The following is a 27009-nucleotide window of genomic DNA, read 5'->3' as shown; positions in this document are numbered from 1 at the left end:
ACTGTATATAACCCCTTAAGGGGTTAAACTTGAAGTGAATCTAAAAGTTTACGGAAATAATATTGGTATTTTACTTTTTTTTTCACTTTTTGCTAAAAGACCTAATGATGTTAGACCTTTAAAAGACCGAATCGAATAGAACACCTTTAGATAAAAAAAACACTCAAAAGGTTCTGCAATCGAGTTTTTCCTTTTGATCGGATTCTTATGAGAATATCAAAATATGTCCAAGTTATTATACAAAATCTAAAAAAAAAACTCTTTTATAATAGTTTAAAAAAAAAAGCTTCTATCTTCAAAATACCAAAGTTGGTATTTTACCTATAATTTGGTATTTTAATATGGGAGCTGTAAGATGTATTCGGCCGATCGTTATGAAATTCAGTAGATCGGATCAACTGGACAAAAATAGAATCTGTACAAAGCTCAAACTTTCTATCTTCAAAAACACGAAAGTTGGGTAATTTCCGATTGTTCGGTTATATGGGAACTATAGTTGTCGGATAGTCGGCCGATCCTTATGAAATTGGGTATGTTAATCAAATAATCAAACAATTTTTTCCCCAATAATATCATTGTTACAAAATCAGCTATAGGATATAGTCGACCGATCCCGGCCGTTCCGACTTATATACTGCGTGCAAAGGAAAGAAGGGTGTGTGCAAAGTTTTAAGTCGATAGAATTAAAATTGAGACGCTAGGTTGTTTAGAAACAGACAGACAGATATCAACTCAGGAGGTAATCCTGAAAAATAATATATATTTTTTATAGGGTCAAAGATTTTTTTTTTTTGCTGTAGATGATTAGGACGTTTTTTCAAATTTTAATTTTAAGAGATTGTTTTTATGATAAAATTCCTAACTATAACCGATATTTTTGCTGTATATCCGAATTCTTAGTTGGAAGGGTATATCAACTACAGCATCGCTCGAAGTTACCTTTCCTTTCTTGCTTAAGTTGAATATTTGTTGTGCTTTCAATTTTGAAATTGTAGTTAGTTGTTGGCTCAAATATATTTTCTATTGTTGTCATTTTCAAGTTCAATTGTTATAAGATGCTTCTAAAATAGAAGTTAAGCGTGAAGGGTAATAGTACAGAACCCGCGGGCTATAATGTGTATTACAAAAAACGATTGAATGAATTAATCCAGCGACAAAAGGATGTCATTATTATGTGGTTGCGCAACATGTTTTATTCTTTTCGATTTTCTACCCTTTTTCCGTCCCATCTCCACAAACACAATGGTCATGTCCTATTAACAATGTTTTCCCTTAATCTTTATTTTCGTTTGCAGTGCAACCCTTAAATGCAACTATCCATATCATGTAAGGGAAGGATTTTCAGTGCGCTTTATGTGACAATTTGTTCATGTTCATTATTATTAAGAGAATTTTTTCCTAACACTTTGTAAACAAGAACGAAAATCTAACTTCAGGTGGGACCGAAGTTGATATACCCCTTAATTTAAGGTAGAATATACATATAAGCAAATATCGGATATAGTTGAGCGGTCCTTATAAAATGTCATTATAAATCAACTTATTATAACAGAAATACCAAATTACAAAGCAGATTTTGGTAGCGGTTCCGGCTTATATACTACGTGTAAAGAATAGAAAAATTGGGGTGTGCAGAAGGGTGTGTGCAACTATTCTGACGATAGCTTTAAAATTGAGAGACTAGTTCGTTTAAGGAAAACACAGATAGACGGCCAGACAGACATGCTTATAACGACTCAGGAGGTGATCCTGATCTAAAATCTGTATACTTTATAGGGTCAGAAATGTCTTTTTTCTTAGCTGTTGCACACTTTTGACGATAATTACCCTCTATAATACCCTCTGAAAGGTTGTAGGACAACCTTTGATAGATAATAAGCCTTTGTGTAAGTTATATACAATTTTTGTGATTCTGATTACTGAAAAAATTATATATTTTAAGCTGGCAGACAAATGGAAGAGATGCAAAAGTAGTCACTTGAAGAAAACAATAAGTCTGAACCATTTTTTTGTATTTGTTGGTAATAACATATTTTAGAAACTCGCAATCCCCTGTTACCATTACCACATATTTGAAATTATATTGGGCACGATCATACTCGGATTAGCGTATGCATTTCCACTCTTTCAAGCGCTTTACAAATTTGATTCTATCTCTTTTTGTTCATTTTTAAATGGATCGTATCATTTATATGATATCTGGGACAATTTTTGAGCAGCTCTGTAAATGGAAATAAGCACCCTGATATTCAAACGTATATGCATTAAGTTCACAAGGGTTGGTTTACGCAACTAATAGGTCATGTGCGACGGTCTTTTAACCACTTTGCCTTAGGGGCGGTTTCTCTTTAATCCTTATCAAAAGTACTACTATTTCTAATTACTTAGAAATTTGTAGAATGTGTAGTAGAAAAAAAAAATACAATAGAATAACAAAATTCGTCATTAAAAATGTTAAATAAACTAATTTATTTTTAAGTTTGCATATCCAATCTTTAAAGAATTTAGTTATTATACATACTTTATTCAATAAAGTATATAACATAAAAAAAAAATATATTCATAGTTTAACCACATCAGCACATCACCCTTATTTGTTTTCGTTACCCTCGATAATTCAAATTTTATTGTGTTGTTCAATTAATATTGTGAAGTCTTTGTAAAGATTCATAATGGCGTGTAATCCTGTGGACCTCTTAAGTGCGCGCCTTTTATTTATGCCGCCGGTATTTATTTGATCAGTGGGGTCGGCATTCAGTTTGGTTTCAATTTCTCCCTTCTACAATTTCATTTCAATGTGCACAAACTATGGGGGAAACTCAGCAGAATGAAAAGATCATTGGCATATAATACTATGCTCACAAATAAAATCGCATCATACGCAATCATTATTTCATAATTTGCTTGAGCGATTCAGTTTGGGTGAGAAAGTCAAGAATGATATGGTAAAATTATTTAAAACAAGAAAGGAAAGCTAACTTTGGACGTAGCGGAAGTTGATATACCCTTGCAGTTAAAACCGGACATATATCGCTAAAATCGGATACAGTTGGCCGATCCTTCTGAGAATATGATAATATAACCAATTTATTACAATACAAAATCTAAAAAAAGTCTCAAACTTTTATCTTCAAAAATATCAAAGTTGGTATTTCTACCAAAAACCATTTCCGATCGTTCAGTTATATGGCAGCTATAAGATATAGTCGGCCGATCGTTATGAAATTTGGTAGGTCGGATAAACTGACTGAAACTGAAAAATATAATCTGTACCAAGATCCAGCTTTCTATCTTCAAAAACACGAAAGTTGGGTCATTTCCGATCGTTCAGTTATATGGCAGCTATAGGATATAGTCGGCCGATCCTTTTGCCGTGTATATACTTGCCGATATATACTTTATAGGGTCGGAGATGTCTCCTTCACTGCGTTGCACAATTTTGACCAAAATTATAATACCCTCTGCAAGGGTATACAAATTGTTTAAATCTTTAAAATTTTAATTTAAAAATTATAACTTTCATATTCATAATTTTTATACCCTTGCATAGGGTATTATAATTTTGGTCAAAAGTGTGGAACGCAATGAAGGAGACATCTCCGACCCTATAAAGTACATATATTTTTGATCAGGATTACCTCCTCAGTTGATATGAGCATGTCCGTCTGACCGTCTGTTTGTTTCTACGCAAACTAGTCTCTCAGTCTCAGTGGAAACTTTGCACACCCCTTCTTGTCTTTGCACGCAGTATATAAGTCAGAAACGCCGGGATCGGCCTACTATATCCTGCTGCTGTAGAGCTATAGGAGCTATCACTGCGTTCCACACTTTTGACCAAAATTATATTACCCTCTGCAAGGATATAACAAAAATACAAAAAGTTGTAAACCAATATATAAATAGAACATTTTTTGAGTTATGCTGCGTGTCATTTTCAGAAAACTGAAGTTAGAAGATTCGCTGCTAAATAGAAGGACAGACTAACACGACATCCCAACATAAATTTGGTGGACAGCAGAACCACCATCAGAAGACTCAAGAGGAAGCATCCACTGGATATACTAAATTTACTTTTTAGATTCATACTTATTTATCAAACTCCTATTGTCAAGGTTCACTTACAAAATTTAATTATTGTTCCTAATTGAGGGCAGATTGTAAATAAAACTTTCAAATGTTACAAAAAAAAAAAAAAATTTGGAAAACGGCATTGGAATAAATAACATTTAAAACTTCAGCTGGGCCTACGGGCGCTGTCCCACATTAAATCAATGTGAACCGCAGTACACAAGGTGCCGAACTGCATGCGCGTAAAGACGCTATATATAGCCAAAGAAAAAAGTAGTTTTGTGCGTTTGATCTGAATAAATTATATAACAAATAAAAAGGTATGGTTTTCCTTATTCCACTTTTATCCAACATTATAAACCATCGTTTGGTTTGGGAGAAGTTTACGTAAATTTAAAATGATTATGATTCACTAAATTTGGGCAAGTAGGGACATTAGACAAAATATTCTCCTGACAAAATATTTTGATAACATTCTACTCATGAATGCGCGTCGATGGGCACCTCAACCCGGTCCGATATTGCATTCAAAAGATATTCAAGAAATTAAATTTTTCTACTTCCCAAATGAAAAGGTCCGAGATTGCATTCAAAAGATATTCAAGAAATTCGATTTTTCTACTTCCCAAATGAAAAAGACTTCTTCTTCTGAAAAAAATATTCTTATTTGGGACGTGCCACTAAAACAATATAACAAAGTAATGTGCCTCGTAAAAAAATGATGGATGTGCTTTTTATGATTTTTATACCTACAATTTTTTTGCTACTAAAATTGGTATCAAATATTTTGGTCGTGGCTTGCAGGTTTATCACTGGTATTTTATGTCGTCAAGAGGTTTTTTATTGTGGTGAACAAATTTGTCACTCCTATTTTTTTTTGCAATATTCTTAAATAGTTAAAGTATAAAAAAAATGTTTAATTTTTTTTTAATATTTTACTGTGGTGTTTCCTTTTAAAACTGGGACCAAGCCATTTTTTGAATATAGATAGATATAGCTACAGGAGCAATATGGTCGACTAATATATATCAAAGTATAGACTAGTAATATTATATTTAAAAATGAGATATACTCACTCATAGCCTTAGGGTCCAGTTGATATGGTGGTATGCCGCAATGCGCCGGCGGGGGTGTAGCTAAAGCGTCTGCATTATGACAGAAAAAAGGGGGAAGTCCAATTTTGTTGGTCTGGACATGAAATTAAGCAAATAGATAATGAAAAAATATTTTAGTTAACTTTAATAATAAAAAAAAGACAGTTTAAAATAAAAAAAATGTTGTATCCTCTTTTAAATAGTTTAAACCCGTTTAATATTTATATTAATTTTTAATATTACATATTTTTTTATTTCGCAAGAAAGTCTTGTTGGTTTTTACTTACTTATAAAAACTTACTTATACCAAATCTTTTTATTTGATACTTTACTGAAAACGTTTTTAGCTACCAGAGCTTTAGCTTTACCAAAAGCTAAAGTAAAGTAAAAGTTTATGGAAATCTTGTACCGTTTGCAAGGTTATGTTACAAATCGAATATTAACAAGAAAGGAAAGCTAACTTCGGGCGGAGCCGAAGTTTATATACCCTTGCAGTTAAAACCGGATATATATCGCAAACAACGGATATAGTTGGCCGATCCTTATGATCCAAGTTAGTTGGCCGATCCAAGCTTCTATCTTCAAAAATACGAAAGTTGATATTTCTACCAAGTACCATTTCCGATCGTTCAGTTATATGGCAGCTATAGGATATAGTCGACCGATCCTAATGAAATTTGGTAGGTCGGATCAACTGGCCAATAATAGAATCTGTTTCAGCTTTCTATCTTCAAAAACACGAAAGTAAGGTCATTTCCGATCGTTCAGTTATATGGCAGCTATAAGATATAGTCGGCCGATCCTTATGAAATTTGGCATGTCGTAATAATTTGCCAAAAATAGCTCTCGTGTCAAATTTGAACTCTCTAACTCTAAAAACACCAAAGTTATACCATTTCCGATCAATCAGTTATATGGCAGCTATAGGATATAGTCGGCCGATCCGGGCCGTTTCGACTTATATACTGCGTGCAAAGGAAAGAAGGGTGTGTGCAAAGTTTCAAGACGATAGCTTCAAAACTGAGAGACTAGTTCGCGTAGAAACGGACAGACAGACGGACAGACGGACATGCTCATATCAACTCAGGAGGGGATCCTGATCAAGAATATATATACTTTATAGGGTCGGAGATGTCTCCTTCACTGCGTTGCACACTTTTGGACAAAATTATAATACCCTCTGCAAGGGTATAAAAATTTGTAAAACAATTAAGTTTTAATTGTTATTCAAAAATTGTTATTCAACTTCTAAATTGATTGAATTTTTGAAATGCACCAGTTACAAATATGGGTACATTAATAGAAAATGCACTTTTCTAAAATCCAAACTTAAAAAAAAAAATGCTGACCATTTAGTTATTTTTTATAAATTAAACTGGCAGATTATAAAAGCTTTGTATCGCCCCCAAATAGTGTTCTATTCTTGTGCGTAGCTCTATTTTCTTTTTTATTGAAAAAAAATTTTTAAATCGGAGTACTTGGACTTGTAAACCATTTCTATAAAAAAAATTTCCCACTTTTGAGACTGTAAAACTAAATTTATTATTTAAAAATATTTTAATATTTTTGTGCAGATAGGTTTAAAAAGTTATTATTAATTTAAGCTTAACTATACAATGGACAATGTAACCATATCTCTAAATTCTATCTCTATCTTTAATATAAACTTTTCCATTTCAAACGAATTTTTTTTCCTTTTCGGGTTATATACATTTTTACTCGCTTATCTAACATTTGTATACTGTGTGTACTAGGTCTGGCAGCGTATAAACAATAATAACAAGCTACGTTAGCTACAGCGGCAAATGATTCAGTGAAACTGAAAAATTTTCTTTGATGTTGCCGCGGCTAAATGAATAAGAAACGTGCCGCTGGCATAGCCTTCCTTCCCCACACAGATCTACCCTCATTGACATCGAAATGTGATGTTGAATATATATTTGCTTTATTATACTTCCATGCTTTTTCACAATAAGAAAAAAATATATAAAAATTAAGCATATACATTAATAATTAAACATTTAAATAAATTCAAAAAAAACAAGAAAGGAAAGCTTACTTCGGGCGGAGCCTTAGTTGATATACCCTTGCGGTTAAAACCGGATATATGTATATCGCAAACATCAGATATAGTTGGCCGATCCTTATGAGAATATCATAATAAAACCAATTAATTACAATAAAATATCTAAAAAAAAGTCCCAAAAGTATTTGGTATTTCTACCAAAACCATTTCCGGCCGAGATCGGCCGACTATATCCTATAGCTGCCATAAAACTGATTGATCGGAAATGGTTTAACTGCGGTGTTTTTAGAGGTAGAGAGTTCGGGTTTGTACGAATTTGTACGAGTTTTACGAATGCTATTTTTTACAAAATAATACGACCCACCAAATTTCAATGGATCGGCCAACTATATCCAGAGCTGCCATTACCATTTTGATTGGTAAATAAAAACATTTTCCAAAAACAAATTGCCGCGTCCACGCATTCAAAATTTTAGCACATCTCCTCTAAGAATCTGCCGATTTGAATGAAATTTTTAGATATATATTAAGTTTTTCTTAATATGTACAAGTTTTTCAAAAACCTTTCAGTACTGGCGTTACAGAAATTCGCAATTCGTGCGGGCGGAAGGGGCGTGGCAAAAAATTTGAAACAATCTTGAGCTGCGTGGGCATTGTAGAAGTCTCCGTGCCAAATCCAATAGCTGTACCTCTTATAGATATATATATATAGATATATATTAAGTTTTTCTTAATATGTACAAGTTTTTCAAAAACCTTTCAGTACTGGCGCTACAGAAATTCGCAATTCGTGCGGACGGAAGGGGCGTGGCAAAAAATTTGAAACAATCTTGAGCTGCGTGGGCATTGTAGAAGTCTCCGTGCCAAATCCAATAGCTGTACCTCTTATCTCTGAGATCCACGCGTTCATACGGACAGACAAACATGACAATATTGATTTATGGGGTCTGTTCTGATACCTTCTCTATGTAAGAGAACATAGCGAACATAGCGGTAAAAAAAAACACCGAAAACCACAATCTTATGAAATTTCCGACCAACCGACCCCGGCCTTTTCGACTTACATATATACTGAAAAGAAAACCAAAGTACGATACGTTTAAAAGTGGGAGACTAGTTTACGTATCAACAGACCAACTAACATTCTTATTTAAATTCAGGAGGTGATCGTGATCAAGGATGTATACCCTATAGGGTAGGATATGTTCCTCTTTATATGCGTGTTACTCTTTTGACCAAATTACAAAACTCTCTACAAGGGTTTAAAAAGAACACAAACGGTCGCAGGTGTTATTTTGCCCTGGAGTGGATTGTCTGATTAGGTTTTATTTTGTATATATTTTCTTACCATTGTGACTGGTAATCCACTTGTGGACCCATTCGCATATGAATACGGCGAAACTAAATATCCCATATTAAAGCCTGGTGTGTGAGTATCAAGTTTATCTAAAATGTAAAGAATTAAACTTTATAAGTATGTAAAAAAAAAAAAACAAGAAAGGACAGCTATAGTCGAGTTTCCCGACTTTTTTATACCCGGTACTTATCTCTTCTACCCATAATTTAACTAGCCCTACAAGTTGAAACGTTAACGGTATGAATTCTCCGAAAAAATTGTTGTTGCATACTTTTGCGTTTGGCCAAAACGACAACTACGGCCATACTACCGATTCAGTAGGGAAGCAGACTAAAAAGTCTATAACTCCTTTATTTATTATAGGTGTTTATTAGCCATTGAAACAGTTTGGCATCAAAACATTTTCCAAAAACATTAACGAATTGGAGATTTAACGAAAACTTGGGTAACACAAATTTGACCGGCTGACACAAATGGTTGACACAAATTTGAAATTTTATTCGAAACTTAACTAATAATAGATTTTTATAATACCTTAATGTTTGGGATAACACAAGAAACATTTCAGAAAAAAGTAAAAATGTTGAATTTAACAGAAAATCAATGGGTCAAAATAATAGTAGTAAAATCTGCCAGCCTAAATAATTTTTCTAAAAATGTTTAAACAATTGATAATTATAAAGTAATGTTGAAAGAATTTTTTAGTATTTATTTGAACCGCCTGTGTTAGATCATAACGTCAGATCATAGATCAAAACGTTGTGAAGTGTTTTATCAAATAGTCTATCAAATTTTTTCGTAATTCAGGCTCAGGGTTTTATTTCTAGGACTAATCTCTTCAATTCACACCATAAGATCGCAATTGGGTTGAGATTAAGTAAAACAAGAAAGGAAAGCTAACTTCGGTCGGAGCCAAAGTTGATATACCCTTGCAGTTAAAACCGGATATATATCGCAAACATCGGATATAGTTGGCCGATCCTAATGAAATTTGGTAGGTTAGATGAACTGACCAAACCAAAACTAGAATCTGTACCAAGTTCCAGCTTTCTATCTTCAAAAACAAAAGTTGGGTCAATTCCGATCCTTCAGTTATATGGCAGCTATAGGATATAGTCGGCCGATCCTTATGAAATTTGGTAGATTGGATCAACTGACCAAAAATGGAATCTGTATTAAATTCCAGCTTTCTATTTTTAAAAACACGAAAGTTGGGTCATTTCCGATCGTTCAGTTATATGGCAGCTATAGGATATAGTCGGCCGATCCTTATGAATTCGTCGTATTATTTTGCCAAAAATAGCTTTCATGTTAAATTTGAACTCTCTTACTCTAAAAACACCAAAGTTATACCATTTCCGATCAATCAGTTATATGTCAGCTATAGGATATAGTCGACCGATCCCGGTCGTTCCGACTTATATACTGCGTGCAAAGAAAAATGGTGTGTGCAAAGTTTCAAGTCGATAGCTTTAAAACTGAGAGACTAGTTCGCGTAGAAACAGACAGACAGACAGATGGACAGACGGACAGAAGGACAGACGGACAGACGGACATGCTCATATCAACTCAGGAGGTGATCCTAATCAAGAATATATATACTTTATAGGGTCGGAGATGTCTCCTTCACTGCGTTGCACACTTTTGGACAAAATTATAATACCCTCTGCAAGGGTATAAAAATGGAGTGACTCAGTTCTTTCACAAAAAATACGGAAGTATCACTTCGCTTAAAATTTTTGAGTAATGGTGACGATCAGTGATGATTTTGAACCAATAAATGGTCGACCCTAATAGTATAAAAACTAAGTCAAATCAATTTCAAAAAAGTTTTTGAATTAATGTTACCTAATTTTTTATGTAACAATGTAAGAATTATTTTTTTTTTTTTTGTTGGAGGACTTTTATATTGAAAATATTTTTTCTAACTGTTCCGGCTTACTGACATTCTGGCTGCCCCACTAGACGGTTCGCTATCCTTTTTGACATATCTATCGCATTTTTTATGCTGGCTCATATTAATATAAGATTGATGATTTCTTCTCTACGTTACATACATTGTCACGACTGCTATATTGCTTTTAACTCTAGGAGTACCGGGTATAAAAATACCTATGTTTATATCTTTTAAACCGCCGAAGTTGCGGCATTTCTGATCGTTCAGTTATATTACAGCCAAGGAATGTAGTCCGCCCATATGGGGGAATGGGGTTAAATCGTGAAAAATAAAAATTTAAAATGAGCGTATTGGTTTTTTTGTTGAACTTGTTTCATTTTATTTATTGGAATTAATTGAATATTTAAATAAGATATTTAAAGAATGTTTATTTTTATACCCGGCACTCGAAAAGTACAAAGGTGTAAAAAAAGTCCCACAGAGAGAAGAGACGGGTATAACGTAAGATGATCAAATCTTAGGGATCAATATGGGTATAACGGCCCATTGACACCCATCAGTATGGGTGTAACGAGAAGTTGGTAAAATAATATAAAAACCAATAAAATTTTTAAATTACTATATACTTACTAAAAACTGGGCTGTGCTCCAGACGTACAGCTTTTTGGCCCTTGTCCTAAAACAAAAAAAATACAGAATGGATATACTTAATAATATAAGCTATATAAACATATTTACTTCTATATGAACAACATTTAATGTTATATTTTGTTGTGATAAAAAAGTCATTGAATCCAAACTCAATGTGTATTGTTCTTTTATTTAGTTTTATGACTGTAAGATATATCACTTCTCTTCCTTCGCTTAAGCGAACGGTCGTGTTTTTTGTGTTTTTTTTTATAATTCTTGCTGTAAACCGGGTTATACAAACCCTGCTTCTTCCTCTTCTTTTCTTGTGCAATAGAGGTTCCTATCTCTATTTCTTCATTTTCCTTTGCCCACTTGAATCGCTCTCTTCAAAGCTCCAGCGTTGGCTCTATTTGGCACTGTTCTTCAAGGTTTGTAAATTGTTTTTGAAACTTTTTATATTTTTAATAGTAAAATGTAATAAGAAAATCTCCTCATCCCTGCCTTCCATCCACTGCTGGCTATGTGAATACGTTGTACACGCCAAGTTTGCCGGGTTCACTGCCTCAGTTTCGGATGCAATTTCCCGTAGGTCTGGTTTCCAATATTGTCGTGCTTTCCAGGACGAAATGAGGTCGTTTATAAGACAGGCTAAGAATGGATTTTAAGAGTTGATCACTGGTTTTCGAAAAATCAATTGCCAGCTCTGCGCGCTTGACTCTCAGCTTAGGGTTCTTCAGCTAAATGCTAAAGGAGTCCCATAAGCGTAGGAGTGATGCGATGTTAGTGATCCGCTTCAGCCTGCTCTGCCAACAATGACAAAGCCGCTTATATCTCCAACTGCCGCAAGGGCTAAAACAAAGAACAATTCGCCGTCCGAATTTTTCAGTGGAAATGAGCAATTGGTCTTTCGTGGCATCAATTCAAGTGAAACCACAGATCCAATTGAACGAAACCCCCGTTAGAGTCACCCAATAGGGTAAACTACCAACCGGATTGCCGGTACCGAAAGATGTTGAAACATATATTTGTTTCTCGGCTTGTCCTGATACTACAGAGATTGATATGTCGGCTTTCATAACTAAAAGACATAACTAAACACATATTTATGTATATATATATAAGGCGCACGTCTTTTTTCAAGATTCATGATTTTTCATGATGCCCGCGATGATGTTTCAAAACGATTTGTTTACCCAGGAGTCCTTATTTTGGTAGACTCTAATCTCGCTTCTGAAGAGGTAGAATCACAAGAGTTTGGTGATATAGAATTTATTTTCATTAAAATCATTTTGTCCGGTAAATTCATATATTACCTGTTCATATATACCTCCTTCTAACCACCCACATAATGGCATAATTTGTCTGTCAATCAATCCTTTTTCAATCTTAATTCCGATTGTGACCAGATTTTACCTTTGTGTGACTTGAATATCCCAGAACTAAAGTGGTGTTATGCCGATAACTCGCCATCTTTATCACGTATCACGGGTAATAAAACGCACACATGTTTAACATTTGAGTTTGTTCATGAGAGCAAAAAAAACAAAGAGAGTATTCACTGAGCAAAAAAACGTAGTTTGTTAATTCAAAAGTTTTAATGGGCATTTAAATAGTGCCTTTTATATTTGAGAAAGTTTTTCTAGCAATTGTTGGTAAAGAAATGAAAAAGTGTGTTTCCCTAAATATAATTTATATGGAGAAAACTTATTCCTCCCAAATTTTGGATAGTATTTTTCTCAGAGAAAAAATTTTCTTTTTTAGTTTGTGAGTCAGGCAAAATGAGAGTCAATGAGAGAGCCAACAACTGATCAAAAACAATCATTATTCTCTAAAAATAATTAGTGGTTAATGAGTTATATTTTCTGAACATTTGACTGAAAATCTCCTTAGACCACATATGCAGGTACCATTTAGTACCATGTAATTTTCACTAACGTCCTTTCTTAACATTAACAAAACTAAACATGAAGAAATCATATTAATACCCTTGAAGAGGGTATTATAATTTTGGTCGAAAGTGTGCTTTGAGTTGATCTAAGTCGCACGTCTGTGTGCATGATGTGAAACTTTTCACACACCCTTCTTTCCTTTCCTTACGTATTATATAAGTCGGAACGTCCGGGATCGGCCGACTATATCCTACAGCTGCCATATAAATTGGTATACCAATACCAAAGTTGGTATTTTTACCAAATACCACTTCCGATCGTTCAGTCATATGGCAGCTATAAGATATCGTTATGAAGTTTGGTAGGTCGGATCAACTGACTAAATATAGAATATGTACGAAGTTCCAAATATCTGTCTTCAAACCCACGAACGTTTGGTCATTTCCGATCGTTCACTTATATGGCAGCTATAGGATATAGTCGGCCGATCCTTACGAAATTTAGCATGTCGTATTATTTTGCCAAAAATAGCTCTCATGTCAAATTTAAACTCTCTAACTCTAAAAACACCAAAGTTATACCATTTCCGATCAATCAGTTATATGGCAGCTATAGGATATAGTCGGCCGATCCTTACGAAATTTGATTTGAAGAGACTAGTTCGTGTAGAAAAAGACAGACAGAAGGATCGACGGACAGACGGACATGCTCATATCAACTCAGAAGGTGATCCTGATCAAAGACTTTATACTTTATAGGGTCGGAGATGTCTTCTTCACTGCGTTGCACACTTTTGACCAAAATTAGGGTATTCCCCATTGCAAGAGTATAACAATTTATAAAAATAAAAAATATAAAAAAAGTTACAAGCTTCTAACTTCAAAAATACTATGTTGGTATTTTTACCAAATAAAAAATACAATGTACCACCAAAAATACCACTGTATGTGGTTTGAGATGATTTCTTCTCTATGTTAATTACATGCACACGAATACAATATTCTCTTTTACTCTATAGGTACTGGCTAAAAAAGTATAACTTACCTCGCTTTCCGTTAGGTCTATCAAGCTTGATTTCTCTTCAACTAATAGATTTTCAGAAGATATTTTATCATCTTCACGATCCCCTTCGTCTTTGAATATTTTAACTTCATCAGTACTACATAAATCATCTCCAGATGATCCATGTCTGGTGTGTGTATGCGGCATGTTTTTACCCTTAAAATTTTAATGTGATGTCTAGAGTGTGCTAGATCTTGTTAGCTGCAACAAATATGGAATCTTCGAAAATTGTCGCCATAGCAATGTCCTTAGTCCTTAGTTCTGAATGTTGCCAGAATTAATACTTTTCGAACCGTTTGAGACATCTAAAAATGTAGATATTGTATTTAACAGTAAATGGGTTTTTATTTATCATTTATATTTACATTATCAAAAGAACATTATAACTTCGTCAAAAAAAAGATATTCATAAAGAAAATTCGAGACTTTTCAAGTAATAGTTAAAATTTTAAGTTTCTATTTACACGCAATATAAAAAAACACACAGAATAGGTGCAGATTGTTTGATAATACAGACCGACAAAAGTCAGTTTTTCATATTACCCTTGGGCTCCCCTGGACAAAAGTACAGAACAAACATAGATTTCATCACCCACAGTTTCCGTGGAATACCTAAGAGAAAAAATTTATCAAATTTTACCATATATTGAATTACGTATGCCGTGTAATTGCGTTGAACAGCGTTTTATAGTTCATAATAAAAAAAAATAAAATGATATGTATCATTTCCATATCTCCATATCATTTTTGAAATGTGTATTGATTTGAAATAATTTTTTTGCGGGAGTCAGCGGGGCAAAATTTTGAAACAAACTTGATCTGTGCGTGTATCATAAGAGTCCAAGTTCCAAATCACTTATTTTTTTAGTATATAAAAACAAGTGCAAAATTATTTCAAAGTATATGTTATAGAAAGATATCGTCTCAACTACTACGTGCAAAATAAAGAAGTTTATGTGCTTAATAATAAATATCAAAAATATACAAACGTAATTTGTTGTCGCGTCGTTTATACTCGTAGACAGAAACTATCAACTTTTTTTTTTTTTTTATACTCTTTTAGAGGGTCTTATAATTTTTGAAGGATAAATCTATAAATTTTATTTTTGGCCATCCGATCTGCCCAATTTTAACAGAATCGACCAACTATATGCTATCACTGCCTATATAATAGTTCTTTACAGCAATGGTATATTAACTTCCTATCCGCCCAAAGTTAGGTTTCCTTTCTTGTTCAGAATAATTTTTCATACATTTGGAGCAGTGGTCGGCACGGGCGAAATTTTAGGAAATTTCTCTGCCCGAGCTCTGCCACACACACACAGTATAAATGTCTGAAACTTCATGCTCAAAGCTTACTTTCTTCTATACGTTACTAATACTAATGTGTTAAAATTATATCAATGTATTGAGTGCCGACCACTGGCTTAGAGTACGTGTAATAATGAGTAAATACACATTTAATTAAAACAGACAAGAAAGAAAAGCAAACTTTGTTATATACCCTTGCAGTTGTATATACCCTTGCAACCCGAAGTTGTTATACCCTTGCAGTTACATCCGGATATATTTCCCAAAAATCGGATATAGTTGGCCGATACTTATGAGAATATATAATAGAATCAATTTATTACAATACAAAATCTAAAAAAATGTCCCAATCTACTATCTTCAAAAACACCAAAGTTGGTATTTTTACCAAATACCACTTCCGATCGTTCACTTATATGGCAGCTATAAGAAAAAGTCGGCCGATAGTTATGAAATTTGGTAGGTCGGATCAACTGACCAAATATAGAAGCTTTACAAAGTTCTATCTTCAAAAACACGAAAGTTGGGTCATTTCCGATCATTCAGATATATGGCTGCTATAGGATATAGTCGGCCGATTCCGGCCGTTCCGACTTATATACTGCGTGCAAAGGAAAGAAGGGTCGATAGTTTCAAAGTCGATAGCCTTAAAACTGAGAGACTAGTTCGCGTAGAAACAGACAGACAGACGGATATAGTCAATTCAGGAGGTGATTCTGATGAAGAGAATATATATACGTTGTAGGGTCCTTCACTGCGTTGCACACTTTTGGACAAAATTATAATACCCTCTGCAAGGGTATAAAAAGGAAAGGCAACTTCGGCCGAGGTTATTACACTATTGTATTTTCCTCAGTTATGGAAAGAATAAAGCCTTTAGAAGGTGGTGATGCATATCTGCATCATACCGTTAAAATGCCGTATTTCTTGATCGATCGGAAATGGTATTCGGTATAACTACCAACTTTGGTATTTTTAAAGATAGAAGCTTGGGACTTTTTTTTTTTTAGATATTTTGTTGTAATTAATTGGTTTTAATATGATATTCTCATAAGGATCGGCCAACTATATCCGATGTTTGCGACATAAATATATCAGGTTTAAACTGCAAGGGTATATAAACTTCGGCCCCGCCCGAAGTTAGCTTTCCGTTCTTGTTTTTTTTTTATAATTTTTGTGAGCTCCAAATATATGGTTTTTAAACAAATTGGTGATGTATGTTAATGGAATGTAAAAGTTATTTGACTTAAAATTTTTTTGATTCGTTAAGGTAACGTTGAAAAATAAAATAAAATTTATGAATTGAAAAACTTATAACTAATTAAAAAACGTTAGATCCAATAAAGCTATCTAAACATGCAATACTTCGTTGGAAAGGGATTTTTAATATCTATTGATCTTTCACTAAGAATAAATATCTAAACAGTCCGGAAAAATACACAAAGGCATTTTTTGAACAAATTTTTTATAATTGGCTCTAACGATTTGTTTTAATTTACTATTAAAGATAGTCCTTTAAATGACCCAACTTTTGATATATCGCCTGTATCTATAATAACCGTATTACTTAAGATATAATCTGATATATTTTGACTTCTCAACCTGACACTTAGTGTGTGTGTTATTTCGTTATCGTTAATGCAAAAATTCAAATGAGCACTAATATAGGGCCTTTGTATTTTTAGGAGAGATTTTCTAGCAACAAATCTAAAGAAAATTAGGCACTTCCCCATTCATGCTTTGTATGTGTTTTGGAGTTCTCGCTTATATTTCAAGAGTTCCGACTATGTGAATCGCTCATCAGAAAGAGAATACGTTTATTTCTTTATGAAATCATATTTCCTTTTTATACCCTTGCAGAGGGTATTATAATTTTGTCCAAAAGTGTGCAACGCAGTGAAGGAGACATTTCCGACCGTATAAAGTATGGTATATATATTCTTGATCAGGATCACCTTCTGAGTTGATATGAGCATGTCCGCCTGTCCGTCTGTCTCTTTCTACGCAAACTAGTCTCTCAGTTTTGAAGCTATCGACTTGCAACTTTGCACACACCCTTCTTTCCTTTGCACGCAGCATATAAGTCGGAACGGCCGACTATATCCTATAGCTGCCATAAAACTGATTGATCGGAAATGGTATAACTTTTTTGGCAAAATAATACGACATGCCAAATTTCATAAGCATCGGCCGACTATATCCTATAGCTGCCATATAACTGAACGATCGGAAATGACCCAACTCTCGTGTTTTTGAAGATAGAAAGATAGATAGATCTACCAAATTTCATAACGATCGGTCGACTATATCTTATAGCTGACATATAACTGAATGATGGGAAATGGTTTTTGGTAAAAATACCAACTTTGGTATTTTTGAAGATAGAAGCTTGGGACCTTTTTTTTTAAATATTTTATTGTAATTAATTGGTTTTATGATGATATTCTTATAAGGACCGGCAACCTTTATCCGATGTTAGCGATATACATCCGCTTTTAACTGCAAGGGTATATCAACTTCGGCTCCGCCCGAAGTTAGCTTTCCTTTCTTGTTAAAAATAAAATTACTAAATCTATATAAAAATAAATATACTTGCTTGGCCGATACAATAAAAAAAAAAAATTTCGTTTATATCTATAAACCAATATACGAGCTAAATTACCGGTGATGAACTCAGTGCCACGCCCAAAATATCTGATAAAAATTTTTGAGTCAACTCAAACTTCTCCCAAATGACATGTGGCCCAAATGACTAAATGTTTTTTATAAAAATGTACTACTGAAAACAACACCTTTCACTTGGTATATAACTCATTCATATCGAACACACACGGAAAATTGCCAAGTCTTCTGCTATATATGTATGTATAGTGTCCGGTCGCGCACTGTAAAGCTGCGGTAAAGCGGTTCGTCACCTTGTAGACTATCGTCTACAAAGGAAAATAAAAAAAATATTAATTTTCAATCTTCTCCTCTATAAAGAATTCTAAAAAGAAAATTAGTCCATTTGATATGGACGAAACAAATGCTGGTCAACGCAATTACACGGCTTACATAATTCAATACATATATGTACAAATGGTAAGATTAATGTCCTCTATGGTTTACGGTAAAATCATACATATGGTAAGATTTGATCAATTTCTTCCATTTATGTTCCGCAGACACTCTGGCTTATGGAATCTATGTTGGTTTTGGATTTTGGTTGAGGGGAGCCAGGTTATGAAATATATTGCTTCAAAGGTTATGAAGCAAGTAATATTATGCGTGGAATAAAAATAAATTAGATTTTGTTCCCTGTGTAGTCAGAACCATAAGTATAGAATTAAACATATACATATGTACATATATACATATATACATATAATTATATTTTGTAAGGCGAGTATCTTGGCCTGTCTGGGTCATTTTTGATAAACACTGTTCGGTTTGAAAGATTTTTAAATAATTCGGAGTATTACCCGAATACAATATCGTACTTTGCTACCTGTATGTCGGTTTCCTTAGATTTTAAAGCAAAGGGAAAGATAGGTAGTATGGTACTCGAAGAAGGAAATAACTTTATGTATGTACATAAATACATACATAGTTCAAGGTAAGACTTTACCTACAACAGCAGTGTCAACAACAACAAGCTACGCATCGGCGCAAGAATAATGACACAACGAGTTTCTATTTAGAGACCAGATTGTGGTATATCAACAGGTAGAGACCAAAATACGGCTTGGGCTATACAAAAATAAGAGTAAAACAGAATACAGAAAATTTTATTTTCAGCAAACAAATAAACAAACATCATGGTTTGGGTTGCTGGGTTACGCTGTCATTGTATGAGTGGTGAAGCCAAATCCAAAGACTCGAAACAGAGGATCTTCGGAAGAAGTATATATGAATGTATGTATCTACATAAAGCAAAATGACGCCTTTTACTACACTTGCGTTTAGAACTGTTTACATAAAAATTTTTTTATTTATTTTGCAAGTCGATTGTCCTTATGAAGAATTTGAAAAATATTTCAAAAGACAATATAATCTTATTATATTTTATTTTATTAAAATTTTCTTTTAATAATTAATATTATTTATTTAAATATAAATATATATGTTTTTATCAATATATAAATTAAATTTGACTTACATTTTTTACATGGGAAGACACAAATTAAAGCGGTAGAAAAATAATTTTCCGACGGCAAAACATGATTTTTAAAAGTTTGCTTTAACTTTCTTTTGAATAGGCCTAAAACATATTCCATGTGTTCCACAATTTCTATGTATGATTTTTCACTTTTTTATATAAATTTATACTTTTTACACACTTTCACAAATTTTTATTCTTGAATTGCAGTTGACGAGTACGCCGAACATTCATATGTATGGAGCTTGATCGCACTGTGTTCTGTTTGTATCTGCCAAAGCACGATACCGAGGTACATACATAAATATCCTAGATTTACATACACCTACACTACAACTGCATTAGTATGTATAGGTACGTACATATATAAATATATACTTGTCAAAGCAGATCGTAACACGATGGAAATATTGTTTTTCGCTTATTTATGTACAAATTTTTGTACTTAAAGTTAGGTGTCGGGCCCAGCTTAGCACTTCTGATCGAACAGGCACGAGGAACTTTAAAAATAAATTAACCTCCACACTTAAAAATATTCTTTAAACCAAATGAATCCGCTACCGCGATACGTCAGTAAAGAAATTCAAAATTAGAGTGGAGAAAAATATTCAAGCAACCATCGAATTAAACATCGTTTAATAACCTCAATATGTGGTCTCTAGCGATAATTTAGCCCATCACTTTTTGATTGCTTTCTGTCTCTCTCTCAACCGGTATAGCACGAACCGGGTAATAGGGGTGATAGAACTTCGATGAAAATAAATTATTATATTTTATACAATATATAAAATATCGATATTTTTATTTTTCAATAGCATTTTTTTTACCGTCTAATGTTTACATTTGAAAACTTTACAGCATGGTTAACACTTTTGTCGTTTGGTACAATCCAAATACAGTGCTGCAAAGTTATAAAATACATTTTTAATTTCTTATGAAAACAACGGAGTCTAATATATCCGCGCTTTCTAACACCAAAATTTGGTGCTTACATGCCCGCCCTTTGTGCGGTCTTTTAAATTCAATCGATTAATTTTTTATTGAAACAAAATAATACAAAATTTTTTTTTGTTGCGGACAATTTTCTGACATTTTTTAAAAATATTTTCTCAGGCGAACATATCGCGAACATTTTTATCGCGATATTGAAACATACGCACATACATCTAAAAAAAAAATTTAGGGGAACTTTTAAAGAGACCTAGTGGGAATTGTTTATTAGGTCGAATATAGTACAAAACCGTGTTTGAAATATTTTTAACACCCTCAAAATCTTGATTTATTTGGAAAACGTTTTCGTGACTATTGTGTGCTTAAAAATTCCTAAATGCTTAATTTTAAACCGATTTTAAAATTTCCTACGTTTTTCAATAGTTAAATGTTGTAGCTTTTGAAAAAAATATGTATCTTACATTATTTTAAACAAAAAAGATACAATTTTTACACAAGAAACTGACATTTTGGAATTTGGTTCGTGTTTTTCGGTCTTTGACACCATTTTTTCGGTATAACTTTCAAGGTATCATGATACAATTATATACATGATAATTATATAATATTACATATTATATTATATACATTATATACTAACTTCATGATACAGAAGTTGAAATTGACAAGATTAAATCAAGGGAGTTCGCTGCTAAGAATATGGAGGAGGCGGCTAGATATGAGAAGACAAAATTTGATAAAAAGATAAAAAAAATTTCTAAAAATGTATAAAAATGTATAAAATATAAATGATAAAAATTTAAGGCTAAAGTAATAAGGTTCTGTGTGGGGGACTTTGTGTTGCTTAAAAACACCGAGAGACAGCAAACGAAACTAGATCCTAAGTTCAGAGGACCCTTTTTGGTGGTCGAGGTATTGGAGGGAGATCGATACGTCTTAAAGTCTACACAGAACAGTAGACGTTACAAGTACCCACACGAAAGTTTGCGAAAGTCACCGGATGTGCAAATTCCAGAAGAGCTTGATGTAAATTACAAAGAACAAAGTCAGTTGGAAAAGTCTGTTGAAAAAGAGAATTCGTGAAGCCATGTGATTGGCGATGAACGAGAGTTGATCTAGAAATGTTTGATGAATTCGTGAAGCCAAGTGTTGGGCGATGGACGAGTAATATGTTTGATGAATTCGTGAAGCCAAGTGTTGGGCGATGGACGAGTGATATGTTTGATGAATTCGTGAAGCCATGTGTTGGGCGATGGACGAGTAATATGTTTGATGAATTCGTGAAGCCAAGTGTTGGGAGTTGGACGAGTGATATGTTTGATGAATTCGTGAAGCCATGTGATTGGCGATGGACGAGAGTTGCTTTAGAAGTCAAGTGTTGGGCGATGAACGAGTGATGTGTTTGATGAATTCGTGAAGCCAAGTTATGGGCAATGGACGAGTAATATGATTAATGAATTTGTAAAGCGATGTGTTTGGCGAAGAATTTAAAAGTTGCCTTGTACAAGTTAAGTTAAGTTATGTTAAGGAACATTATACGAATTTGAGATTAAAATTATAAAGTGGAATGAAATTCAGGTGTTTATTATAGACACGAGGACGTGTGTATGTCAGGGTGGCCGTGTCGTAGAGAAGACAATTCAGTCTCTCGTTAGACTGAGACTCTATGGTGTGACCATAGGTCGTGCAAGGATATATCATTTCTGGTATGATGGGGACTCAGTTGATGAATTGAGGCCGTGTGTGGTTTCGTTGTGTTGCTGGATCTGGTCTTTCTAATTTTCACTCGTTACTTCTATTCGTCTCGAGCTTTAGCGTGGTATCCTGTTGAGGACTGTTGAATAAGAGGCGGCTATGAGCAACAAAGGCAGCGAAGACTCGCAGCATCATCCAGGACTTGGAATGAAGGAGCAGCAAGCTAGTGATCAAGCGACTGATGAGAGTCGACGTGAAGAAGACTTCAATTCTCCGACATGCGAAGTGGGATTCGGCCCTAACCAAAATTTTTCTAGAGACGTATTCGAGACGGACCTGGTTAAGAAGCTACAGACGCCGGCAAGTGAGTTGCAACAGACTAGCGAGATTTTCCTGCCGAAATTTAATCCGGACGTTGTTGGGATGGATGCCACGCAGTGGTGCGCTACGATCGACACATCTTACGTGAAAAACCTAAAGTAACAGCGCTCTTATATAAGCGTTAAGTAAAGCTTTGGAAGGCACAGCGGCGCAATGGTTATCTCAAATATGTTACCCGGGAATAACTTGGCAACAGTTCCGGCAATTGTTTGAGCTGCGATACGAGACTTCAGAGACGCCAGCCGCCGTTATTGTAAATGTTCTTAATAGTCGTCCAGGCAACGGTGAAAGTCTGTCTGTTTTCGAAAGTCGCAGTGTGACGTCACTGTGCACTATTTGAATCCTGAATTTCCAAGTTTGCATCGCGCTGGTTCTTGGGCACATGGCTAATTTCGATCGGCGTCTGCAGCGAATGATACACACAACGCATGTTAACAATCGACGTGAACTGCAAGCGGAGCTGCAAGCATTCTCAGCGCTAAGGGAGCGCCCAAATTCAACAAACTGGGAACCAGAGACGAAGCGAGCTAAATCTGTGGAAATCAAATGTTATCAGTGTGGAAAACTAGGCCACAAAAAGCAAGACTGTAGATCTGAATCTCAGGGTTCGACAAATGTACATGTAAAAAAAAGTACAGAATGCTGGATTGGGGGTAAGAACGGAAAAAAGAGTGGAGCTATGCGCTATAGTGGAGCCTCAATCGAGTATGCTGGTCAATGGTGAGAGATTTCCAATTCCATTTGATTCGGGAGCTGAGTGCTCATTAATTAAGGGGAGGGTAAGGTATTAAATTTTTTTTTTTTTCATTTTTTTATTTTTTAAATTGAATGCATAATATCTGAAGAATATCAAGTCAATTCAAGTCAATTAAAGCAAAATTGACGAAGTTATTAGTTATTGACGAAGTTGCTTGCAAACGTTTTACATCGGATTTTTTTGTGTTTAAAACTTTAAAGCGTTTTTCCCACAACTCACGTTTTCAAAGTCGGTGCCCCTCATAACTTCAAAACTACTGCACCGATCCTTTTGAAATTTTAAACACCATTTCTGTACATATTTTACGAGGTAACGCTGTCGAGTTTTTTTTTTTTGTTCATAATTTTGATTTCGCAATGACAAATTAACCGATTTTTTCCCAAAAAATTGAGTTTTTCACTTCAAAGTCTTCGAAAAAATTAAAAAATTGCAATTTTCAAAAAACCTTTACAGCGTTACCTGGGGCAAACTATTATCCAACGAATGAATTTTCATTTTTTGATTACAAATGATCCAGCACCGAGTTATGAGGGGCACCGCAATTTAACTTTTTTTGGCGACACGTCCGGACAATTGCTACCATTGCCATATTTTTTAATATTTTTTTGTAAAAATTTGGTTAAAATTCTTCTAATGTCATACTTTAATAAACCGTTGGTTGAACAAATAAATTTTAACTGTGTCGTCAGGAAAAAAATCACAAAAACATGGCTTTTTTCGCATGATTTGACCTTACCCTCCCCTTAAGGAAAGCGTTTCTAAAAGTTAGTTGGTAAGAGAATTCATAACGTTATTTCTTTAAAGGGCCAATTTCTTTTAATGCCAATACCTACAGTACACCACAAGTCGAATCAAACATCATGATTGATGGCAACTCCTTGGTTGTTTTGTTTCATATAGTACCAGACTAATGTATGAAAAATAATATAGTAATCGGCAGAGAAATATTGGCTCAAGGGTTTTTAGTAGAAGTCTCCTATGATAATTTTAAAGTTGTTCAATCTAAAGTTGTAAACATTTGTGAAACCATTCAGCCTACTAATTTTGATAAAATTGAAACGGAGATGGTCGAAAATGAAAGAGAAATGTTAATATCATTGCTAAAGCAACATTCTCTATCTTTTATCGAAGGCACTCCGCAAACTCGTGTGAATACTGGGGAAATGCATATTCGTTTAATTCCTCACTTCCCTCTCTTTCTTTCAAGCGAACGGTCGTGTTTTTTTGTGCGCACTGCGTTTTTGATAAATATTGGTAAACCGGTGTTTACATACTTTGTGAATTAAATCTTGTGAATCATAACAATCTTAAAGCCTAAACCGTATCGCTTCGCGAGTGCTTTGGTATATTTGGAATCGAATAAATAATTTGTCTAAACTCTATTCCAAGCATAGCTCAGCTCTGCTTCTTCCCCGGCTTATCTATATTTTCAGCATTTCTCTTGTGCACTCTTTCAAAGCCCCCGCTTCGGCTTCTTGTTTGGCACAGTGGTTCAAGGTATTGTGTTTTTTAACTTTTTAAATATTAATTTTTGTCTTATTAAATTAAAAAAAAAAAAAATAATAAATAAAATGGAATTTAAACTGGTCTGTGCCATTAAGTCTTGCAACAAGACAATTTCCACATCCCAGCCTAGTATCCATTGCTGGTTATGTGAAAACGTCGTGCACGCCAAGTGTGCCGGTTTCACTGCATCAGTTTCGGATGCCATTTCCCGTAGGTCTGGGATACATTATTGTTGCGAAAATTGTCGTGCTGTGCAAGGCGAAATGAGGTCGTTCATGAGACAGACCAAAAATGGATTTAAAGAGCTTATCACTGGTTTTCGTAAAATCAATGAACAGCTCTGTGCGCTGGACACTCAGTTTAGTGGCCTTCAGCTGCTAAATGAGTCCCCTAAGCGTAAGAAATCCGCTGTTTCTGATCCGCCTCAGCCTGCTCAGCCGACATTAATGCAGCCGCTTAAATCTCTGGCCACCCCAAGGGCTAGAACTGAGAAAAATTCGTCCGAATTTCTCAGGGATAATGAGCAATTGTCCGATATGTCCGCCATGGCATCCCTTCAAGTGATGCCACAGCTCCTAGGGAACGAAACCCCTATTAGAGTCACTCAAAAGGGTATTCCACAGTCCGGACCACCGGCACCGACTGATGCTGCAGTTCTCGTACCTGCGACACCAAAACCCTTACAGGTGATTCCTCCATCGAAACATATATTTGTTTCTCGGCTTGCCCCTGATACTTCAGAGATTGATATCTCGGCTTATATCAAAGCCAAAACAAAAGCCGATATAAAGGTGGAGGACATAACTAAATTTAATTATAATTATACACGGCGCACGTCTTCTTTCAAGATTCGTGTGCCCGCGCTGATGTTCTCCCAGTTTTTGGCCAGAGAATCTTTTCGTCCAAGAACATCAGCCTAGTTCCGTGAAGAAAAAAGTTAAAAAACCAGTGGGAGTGAGACTTCCCAATATTGGAACCACTGACCAACCCTCCACCTCTTCTTTGGCTACTAACCCAAAAAACTAGTTTCCTCATTAACTCTTACCTATCAGAATACTAGGGGGCTACGTAGCAAACTCCCCAAGCTATATTCTGATAGTTCTTTCTTTGCATCCCATATAATAGCATTTACAGAAACTTGGTTAAATTCGGAGATCTTTAGCTCCCACTTTTAGACGGGATCGATCTCAGCGAAGAGGAGGTGGAGTCCTCATTTCGGTAGACTCTACTCTTGCTTCTGAAGAGGTGAAATCCCATGAGTTTGGTGACATAGAATTTATTTGCGTTAAAATCACTATGTCCGTTAAAGCTTTATACATTACATGTTCATATATACCTCCTATGTCTGAACCGCCTACATATTGGCAGCATTTGTCCGCCATTCGATACGTCTCTAATCTTATGACGGATCGTGACCAACTCGTAGCGGTGGGCGACTTTAATATCCCAGAATTAAAGTGGTCCAACGTCGATAACTCACCATCTTTGTCACTTATAACTTACCATGACTTCACCGCGGGCATGTTTGACATGTCCCTAGGTCAGATCACTCATGTTAGAAATTCGCTAGGTCGGCTCTTAGACTTATGTTTTGTATCTGATCCGGATGGTACCGCTCTCTCCAGAGCTTTTCCCCTTTCAGCCCCAGAGGGTCCATATCACCCCACGCTGGAGGTCTCAATCGAAACCACTCCTGGTATCGATCAGATGTCTCCGAGCGTGGTAAATAAGATTCGCTGTTTCCGTAAAGCTGATTTTCAGAAACTTAATAGCCTTATCGATACATTTGACTGGTCTGATATTCTGGCGTGCACTGATCTTAATGTCACTTTAGAAAAATTTTATTTTACTTTAAATACATTTTTTGACTCATGTGTGCCTTGGAAACATCCGTCCGCTTCAACAAATCCTCCTTGGTATACAAGGTGCCTCACTAACCTAAAAAATAAAAAAAATAAGCTTTTACTTAAATATAAAAAAACCTGCAGTAGTGTTGATTTCTCAAGATACCTACTAGCTCGGTCGAATTTTACCGTGCATAACGCTGAATGTTATAGGAATTATATTGACCGCTGCCGGATTCAATTTACTCAGGATCCAAAGCAGTTTTATAATTTTGTAAACACTAAGCGTAAACACGTATCTTTTTCACCTCTGCTTACGTTTGAAAATTCCTCTGCGACTTCGGATCAGGCCATTGCCGATCTATTCGCAGAATTTTTTCAAACAACTTATTCTCCTCCTAAA

At 34.7% G+C, this 27009-nt stretch overlaps 1 protein-coding gene across 7 annotated transcripts in view; it reads right to left on the bottom strand.

Moving 5' to 3' along the window:
• The window catches only part of pan (transcription factor pangolin), a 63539-nt gene extending 43464 nt beyond the window's left edge, over positions 1-20075 (bottom strand). Inside the window, exons 1-5 of one of the 7 annotated variants that reach the window (XR_011443575.1) lie at positions 19473-20074; positions 14006-14328; positions 11073-11118; positions 8537-8634; positions 5145-5256 (exon numbers count right to left, since the gene is read on the bottom strand). Coding sequence is in view for 6 of the 7 variants with exons in the window: in XM_043213397.2 (XP_043069332.1) it covers positions 5145-5256; positions 8537-8634; positions 11073-11118; positions 14006-14170 (421 nt within the window). In the remaining variant the exon portion in view is untranslated. Of the gene's footprint in view, positions 1-5144; positions 5257-8536; positions 8635-11072; positions 11119-14005; positions 14329-14388; positions 14405-19472 lie in introns of those variants that run through there. The other 6 variants (XM_043213397.2, XM_043213392.2, XM_043213391.2 and 3 more) reach the window with 6 other exon arrangements.
• Between the last annotated feature and the right edge of the window lie 6934 nt (positions 20076-27009).

The sequence above is a fragment of the Drosophila bipectinata genome, chromosome 4, assembly GCF_030179905.1.
Source record: "Drosophila bipectinata strain 14024-0381.07 chromosome 4, DbipHiC1v2, whole genome shotgun sequence".
Taxonomy (NCBI): domain Eukaryota; kingdom Metazoa; phylum Arthropoda; class Insecta; order Diptera; family Drosophilidae; genus Drosophila; species Drosophila bipectinata.
The sequence above is the reverse complement of the archived record's forward strand: the minus strand, read 5'-3'. Positions and strand labels throughout refer to the sequence as shown.